The sequence below is a fragment of the Biomphalaria glabrata genome, chromosome 10 (assembly GCF_947242115.1).
Source record: "Biomphalaria glabrata chromosome 10, xgBioGlab47.1, whole genome shotgun sequence".
NCBI lineage: Eukaryota > Metazoa > Mollusca > Gastropoda > Planorbidae > Biomphalaria > Biomphalaria glabrata.
The window spans coordinates 10,740,899-10,749,536 of record NC_074720.1 but is presented as its reverse complement, the minus strand read 5'-3'; the positions used below and the strand labels follow the sequence as shown (position 1 = coordinate 10,749,536).

At 37.2% G+C, this 8,638-nt stretch overlaps 1 protein-coding gene across 3 annotated transcripts in view; it reads right to left on the bottom strand.

The window, feature by feature from the left end:
• Nucleotides 1-8,638, bottom strand: part of LOC106068286 (uncharacterized) — a 52,089-nt gene continuing 43,451 nt past the window's right edge. For all 3 annotated transcript variants that reach the window (XM_056043392.1, XM_056043390.1, XM_056043393.1), the window contains 5 exons: nt 4,897-5,040; nt 4,363-4,706; nt 3,332-3,437; nt 1,466-1,563; nt 1-834 (listed from right to left, as the gene is read on the bottom strand). In XM_056043392.1, coding sequence (XP_055899367.1) covers nt 799-834; nt 1,466-1,563; nt 3,332-3,437; nt 4,363-4,706; nt 4,897-5,040 — 728 coding nt within the window. In that variant the 3' untranslated portion in view covers nt 1-798. The remainder of the gene's footprint in view (nt 835-1,465; nt 1,564-3,331; nt 3,438-4,362; nt 4,707-4,896; nt 5,041-8,638) is intronic.

Genomic DNA, 8,638 nt, shown 5'->3' with positions numbered 1-8,638 from the left:
AAAATATCAAAATAAATTTTAATGCATATCAATATTCCTAAATATTATTGATGACAATTGACATGGTTCTCATTCTAAAGATAATTCTAGATCTCATTGAAACACATTTGAGGCAATCATTCCTTTTCAAATAAGCCTCTACCATGATGAATCATATAAATAAAGCAAATGGCATCTCTTCATGAATTTCTGTATGTAACTTTCAATGGCAATTTCAGAAATTTTTCCAGTATCATATATATGATGTAATCGTTAACAATGATTTTAAAATATTGTTAAATGTAAAAACGTCAAGAGAGACAACTCTTTAATGATATAATTAAATACCCTTTTTTTTATTAGTGTTCTCCCTTGAGTGATAGTCAAACATTAAGCAATTCAATACAAATATTTGGAAGACGCAATCACATTTGGATTCTTATTAAAGAAATCATTTTAAAAATTCAGAGCATACTGTGAGAACAAGATTGCTGTATTTATATACTGTAAAATATTCTAAACAGTAGATGACTAATATAACGAAGAGACAAAGCATTTTGAAGTTAAGGATAGGATAAAACACACAATATAAGCATTGGCTAATTTCTCTTTCCTATAACGCATAGATATTTCTTACATTTTTCTTTTTAAATCTAAACAATCTGGTACCCATTATATGGAACATAGTTGAGTTTCAGACTCTTATTTACGAGTAATAATTCAAAACTAGATAAGCATTTTTTTTAAAAAGTAACATATCAATAGATTTGATTGAAAAATGTCCACACCAAAATACTGGAAACGATGTTTACTTGTCCGCTATTGGCCGTACTCAAAACATCTGGATAAATAAACCTGAAATGAAATATTAATGTTTACTAATAAATAAATATTGAATAATAAAAAAATCCTGGAATTCAAAATTTAGACTTCAACTTCAAGCCCCTTGGTTCTGAGTTAAGGTTCTTTCCAAATCAGCCACAATAATTATATTGCAGGTTAGTAGTGTGCTGTGTATACAACATAGGTCATGAGAATGTTTGATATGGACATTTATTAGCCTAATGACAAAAGAATTTAAAAAAATTAAACTTGTATGTGCTGTAGCGAAAGGCTGTCCATTGTATATATATACTGTGTATGTAGGCCTAGTTATGTTTACCATAACCTAATCTCACTCACATTATAAAGCCAGGTAATGGTATGCACTAGTGTAGTTTGACTATTTAGTACATCCACTTCACAATAATATGTATACTTTCATTAATAATTTTATAAAAGGTATAGATCGGTATGCATAAAAATACTGACTGATTGAAGCATGTCATGCAGTCCTATGAATTTACGTGATATTCAAACAATTTTCTGTAAATAAAACAGGTGGCGAGTGGGGATAACTATCCATCAAATGTGCACTTAGGTCAAGGACAGCCGATTACCACCAGTCTACCATTAGCAACATCCTGTCTTAAAATCAATGACTCACCTCTTGGAGTTCTCCTGTATAACTTCCGACATTTTTCACCAGATCGCCAGGATCTCCAACTAGCCAACCGCAGACACCGACCTGGATGTGGGCACCACCTAATCATCGTGATGATAATAAAGTTTATTTTTAAACAGCGCATATCTAGATCTAGTACATAACCAAACCCCAAGATTAGCGCATATCTAGATCTAATACATAACCAAACCCCAAGAACAGCGCATATCTAGATCTAATACATAAACAAACCCCATGAACAACGCATATCTAGATCTAATACACAACCAATCCCCAAGAACAACGTATATCTAGATCTAATACATAACCAAACCCCAAGAACTGTGCATACCTGTAGATCTAATACATAACCAAACCCCAAGAACTGTGCATACCTATAGATCTAATACATAACCAAACCCCAAGAACAGCGCATATATAGATCTAATACATAACCAAACCCCAAGAACAGCGCATATCTAGATCTAATACATAAACAAACCCCATGAACAGCGCATATCTAGATCTAATACATAACCAATCCCCAAAGATTAAAGAACAGCGCATATCTAGATCTAATACATAAACAAACCCCATGAACAGCGCATATCTAGATCTAATACATAACCAATCCCCAAAGATTAAAGAACAGCGCATATCTAGATCGAATACATAAACAAACCCCATGAACAGCGCATATCTAGATCTAATACATAACCAATCCCCAAAGATTAAAGAACAGCGCATATCTAGATCGAATACATAAACAAACCCCATGAACAGCGCATATCTAGATCTAATACATAACCAATCCCCAAAGATTAAAGAACAGCGCATATCTAGATCGAATACATAGGCCTAAACCAAACCCCAAGATCTTGCTAAGTTCCGGTTTGATGAAGGAACAGGAGAGGAATAGAGAACCATTTCCGTGCTGTTATATTAATACTTTAATAGTCATTCTTAGTGTCCACCTTACATTTTATCCGCATGATTGTTGTCTTATTGCCAGCATCATATGACTTTAGCATCATTTGACTTTGGCATCATATGATTTTAGCAGACCCAAATTTTGATTATGATATTTTTGTCATATCTGATGCTTATTCTCATATGATTTTAGCAGACCCAAATTTTGATTATGATATTTTTGTCATATCTGATGCTTACGAAACCAGTAACACAATCTAAAAATGTAAAATACCTAGGTGTTATGATAAATGAAAAACTAGTATGGACTCTCCATATTGATAAAAACTATTTAAAAAATCAAACAGAGCATTAGAGTTTATTAAAAGTCTTCAGGAGAGAAGACTCAAAAAAAAAGTAGCAATTATACATAAAACAATGAACCATAATCTTCAAATACCAAAACAAAATCTAATAAAATCCTCAGAGAGACACAGATATAAAGGCACATTCCTCGTTCCATATGCTAAGACAAAGTTGTACAAATGCTCCTTCTTCCCTAGCGCTATTAGAGCATTAAATGGGTTGCAGGAAAACTATTGACTTGGTAGAATTTAAGTCATTGGTTAACATTCATGAGTAGATGCATGACGCTAGGACGTAATCATCTTTTTTTGAAGTAACGTCTGTATATATATAAGATAATATGAGAATAAAAGAAATTTCTACAAATCAAATAAGAACATAAAACTAAAATGTTATTTAACCTTCGTTAGGCCAATAATAGAAAATGCATCCTTTGTTTGGGACCCCTGAACTCAAGAAAACATTAAGGAACGAGAACAGACACAAAACATAGCAATGAGATTAGTAAAATCACTAAATTAAGAAACCCTTAAGGATATTAAAATTAACCAAACTTCTCAAAAACTTGTTGAAAATCAAACCAAGTAAACTGACCTTTGTTAAAGGATGTGTACGTCAATCGTCCAGTAGAGACGCTCATGGTGAGTTCACCCTTAGAGTACTCCACTCTGACCTGTCTCCAATCAGTATCGTTCAAACCCTGACAAGAGATTCAGTGAACTCACGTAAATATAAGTTTAAAATAATGAACAAAAAGGGAAAATGGGAAGTGTTGTATTCAAGTAAATATCCAAATTTGAGACAAATGTGTCTGTTATGACAAAATAGGGATGTTATATATAACAAGACTTTGGGGTATTAAACGCAATTTCATCCTACAGAAGAGACTGATTTCATTATATCTCTTTCTAAAGCGTCTGAATATTAAAATGTCAGTCCTCCACCATTCTGATTTTGTTCCATTGAACTTTTCCTTGCTTCCTCCTGTCTCCCGCAATTTCTGGTACCACACACTGTCCTTGTCATAGCTATCTAGGTCAGTGTATCTCTCATACTAATGTGTAGACTATATGTAGAGTATAGGGCAGTGGTGCTCAACCTTGTATTGCCTGGAGGTCATCAAATACTTCTACATGTTAGACAGTTCAGCTTGAAAAAATGTGAAACTCTCTCTATATAGCTCCTTCATCGTGATCGAAGATGAACACATTTCTCATATCCTATGAATACGAAGATGTCTGTTAAATCCAATCCTCACTTCGAAAGGCCAGCCGCATACGTAGCATGGGTCAGTTGCAGATAGGCCTGTTTCTTTTCTCAGCTTTTTGTTATTTCGGCGCTCTTTCACGCTGGCCATTCTCCTTCCTTCATATCTCCCTTTAAAACGACACGGTAGAGAAAATGGTATGCCAACAAACAAAAATAGGCAGCGGACCCAGGGACCGACCTTAATTACGATGGCTTGATGATGACGAGACCAGGACCTTGCTCCGCTGGGACGTGATTAAATGCTTTGTATAATCACACACATACACTGTTTACGCTCCTTAATATGAATGAAATTAAATTGATGACTGATTAACAAAATTGCATATTTAGTCACCCCCCCCCCCAGTCTGACTTACCAACAGCGGAAGAGAAAATACCACGATTTGACCTTTCTTGGAAATCAACCTGACCTTCAACGTCTCGCCGTCCTCGGTCAATGCAAAAAGTCCACCACTGGAGCACTCCCTGGATCTAATCAATATTTCCTCTCGTTGATTGCCTGCACCTGGCGAAGGCGCCCTCCTGTACCTGAAGTGCAATGCCAGAGGCCTTCTGGATTTCTGGTCCACGCAGATGCTGTTGCAGGCTTGGTCCGCATCTATTCTTGTGTCAATGGAAGCGACACTGGTTTCATTATTCTCCCAGCTTCCGTTGATCGACAGTCGAGGCCTGAGGTCAAGTTTCATGGTGTAGTGACAGGCTGGCGAATGAAAGTAATGTAAGAACAAAGTTTTAGACATATAGCTAGCATCTACATGGCAACAACATATCACCACATCTACATGGTAATAATATATCGACAGATCAACATGATGATAACTTATCATCACATCCATATGGTAATAACATGTCACCAGATATTAAAGTTCGTTGATATAATGATGGCATACCTTCATGGAAATAGTGATCAGGTTTGCATAAGCACGAGGCTATATCAAAGCGGGTGTTGTACAGACACGCCATTTTGTAGGCTCCTAGATTCAGCACTGTGGTGTAGCCTGAAAGATCTGGCAGAGGACGAGCGTCACACGTGTCTGTAGACAAAAAGGATCTCATGCAGTAATGCAATTAGGCTATAATTTAATAAAAATAACAGTTTTGAGTTTAGGTCTACTGAAATAAGGCTGGGGCCTTTTCTTGAGAAGATCTCCTTGGAGACAGGTTACAACCAATGCACCAAATGTCGAAAAAGGATATAGGTAAGTGATGTCTACTAGACAATATGGATCTACATAGTAATATTTTGTTTCAATTTGTTGTTATTGTTGTGTGTGTTTGTGTTTAGAATCCATTTAAATCTGACTGCACAACATAACAGTAATGGCGAGTATAGGCCATGTAGGTCCGTGATGTACATACAATTATCACATTAATTAATATTTTGTAGGTCAGTGCTGCGGTGGTGAGCGCTACAGCGTTTGGCTTCCGAACCGGGGCCCCGAGCTCGAATCCTGGTGAAGACTTGGATTTTTAATTTTCGGGATCTTTGGGAGCCTCTGAGTCCTAACAGCTCTAATATTTTTTCTAAAGGATACCTGACATTCGTTGGAGAAAAGTAAAGGCGGTTGGTCGTTGTGCTGGCCACACGACACCCTCGTAAACCGTAGGCCAAAGAAACAGATGACCTTTACATCCACATGGTCAGAAAAGGTAATTTTACTTTTATTTTTAGGTCAGTGCTGGGAACCTCCTTAAATCTTGAAATCAAAGATTATACCCTATTATTCTTAGGTTGATAATGTAATACTCATAGACCTATATATATTATACCTAGACTGGAAAGGGAAAGTAATTCTTATCCGATAATGATCAGATCACAGACCTATATATCTATATAGATTGTTATGAACGTAACTCTCTTTCAAGCTGTAAGGGAAGTCGCATCGAATGTAGAAAAATCGATCTTTTCTGTCTTACATAAGAAGCGTCTATATTGATTAATGTTGGCAACAATAACAACACAAATACGGCCTTGTAATATTTATTATTATTCATACTAGCATTAGAGACCATATCAATAGACATGGACATAGTTATTTATTATTATTATTATTTTAATCTGTAAATCTATATTTTTTTTAAATCGTTGAGAGTAATTACAAGTAGAAGATCTACGCCCCATATGTTTACGTAGATAGTTAGATCTAACGGCCACGTTTGCATTACTGACTAGGTGTGACCAGGTAGATATGTTAATACAAAATAAACAAGAAAAATATTTTTTAAAAATATTTAAAAAAAACAACAAAAGCTTATATTATCTACAAAGTATAAATGGGGCTAATTCAGCTTGTACCACATAATCAGTCAAGTACAATTTCTTTTCCTTGTTCGAGATATGAAACAAAATAATTAGTTCCCAAAAGTTAATGAACTATTTGGTAATTTTTTTTGTATTGATTCTTGTTTTGCCAAGTAAAAGAAATAGTTGTGCGAAATTTTAACGTGGTCCGAGAAGGGTGTGGGAGAAATAAAGCATTAAAACTTTTTACAGACAGACAGACGGAGAGAGTTGATACAAGCTTTGTAAAAAAAAAAAAATACACTTTTATACAGCATTTCCCCTAACCCCAAACCTAGATTTTGAAACCGAACAATTTCATTCAGAAGAGGAAAAAAGGTTTCTAGCAGTCAGACAAGTGTTTTTTGTTTTGTTTATTTGTTTGTTGTTGTTGTTTGTTTTACTTTTTGTTACACTCCAGACTATGTTAAACTATACAATGAATTACTCAAATATAAAATGTAATGCTTCAGTGAGTTCTTATTGCAGAAAAATCTAAAGGAGACAACTCGAAGAGGTTGACAGGAAAGATCATGTATGTTTATTAGTAATGACAAAAAAAAAAAAAAAAACATAGACAGTGATATCCAGCCTTCACACATGGAGTCGAGTCCTTGGTTCTACCATTCTTGTCTGACAAACCTTCAAGCCTTCACACATGGAGTCGAGTCCTTGGTTCTACCATTCTTGTCTGACAAACCTTCAAGCCTTCACACATGGAGTCGAGTCCTTGGTTCTACCATTCTTGTCTGACAAACCTTCAAGCCTTCACACATGGAGTCGAGTCCTTGGTTCTACCATTCTTGTCTGACAAACCTTCAAGCCTTCACACATGGAGTGGAGTCCTTGGTTCTACCATTCTTGTCTGACAAACCTTCAAGCCTTCACACATGGAGTCGAGTCCTTGGTTCTACCATTCTTGTCTGACAAACCTTCAAGCCTTCACACATGGAGTCGAGTCCTTGGTTCTAGGTTCTACCATTCTTGTCTGACAAACCTTCAAGCCTTCACACATGGAGTCGAGTCCTTGGTTCTACCATTCTTGTCTGACAAACCTTCAAGCCTTCACACATGGAGTCGAGTCCTTGGTTCCACCATTCTTGTCTGACAAACCTTCAAGCCTTCACACATGGAGTCGAGTCCTTGGTTCTACCATTCTTGTCTGACAAACCTTCAAGCCTTCACACATGGAGTCGAGTCCTTGGTTCTACCATTCTTGTCTGACAAACCTTCAAGTCTTCACACATGGAGTCGAGTCCTTGGTTCTACCATTCTTGTCTGACAAACCTTCAAGTCTTCACACATGAAGTCGAGTCCTTGGTTCTACCATTCTTGTCTGACAAACCTTCAAGCCTTCACACATGGAGTCGAGTCCTTAGTTCTACCATTCTTGTCTGACAAACCTTCAAGCCTTCACACATGGAGTCGAGTCCTTGGTTCTACCATTCTTGTCTGACAAACCTTCAAGTCTTCACACATGGAGTCGAGTCCTTGGTTCTACCATTCTTGTCTGACAAACCTTCAAGCCTTCACACATGGAGTCGAGTCCTTGGTTCTACCATTCTTGTCTGACAAACCTTCAAGTCTTCACACATGGAGTCGAGTCCTTGGTTCTACCATTCTTGTCTGACAAACCTTCAAGCCTTCACACATGGAGTCGAGTCCTTGGTTCCACCATTCTTGTCTAACAAACCTTCAAGTCTTCACACATGGAGTCGAGTCCTTAGTTCTACCATTCTTGTCTGACAAACCTTCAAGCCTTCACACATGGAGTCGAGTCCTTAATTCTACCATTCTTGTCTGACAAACCTTCAAGTCTTCACACATGGAATCGAGTCCTTAGTTCTACCATTCTTGTCTGACAAACCTTCAAGCCTTCACACATGGAGTCGAGTCCTTAGTTCTACCATTCTTGTCTGACAAACCTTCAAGCCTTCACAAATGGAGTCGAGTCCTTAGTTCTACCATTCTTGTCTGACAAACCTTCAAGCCTTCACACATGGAGTCGAGTCCTTAGTTCTACCATTCTTGTCTGACAAACCTTCAAGCCTTCACACATGGAGTCGAGTCCTTGGTTCTACCATTCTTGTCTGACAAACCTTCAAGCCTTCACACATGGAGTCGAGTCCTTGGTTCTACCATTCTTGTCTGACAAACCTTCAAGCCTTCACAAATGGAGTCGAGTCCTTAGTTCTACCATTCTTGTCTGACAAACCTTCAAGCCTTCACACATGGAGTCGAGTCCTTGGTTCTACCATTCTTGTCTGACAAACCTTCAAGCCTTCACACATGGAGTCGAGTCCTTGGTTCTACCATTCTTGTCTGACAAACCTTCAAGTCTTCACACATGG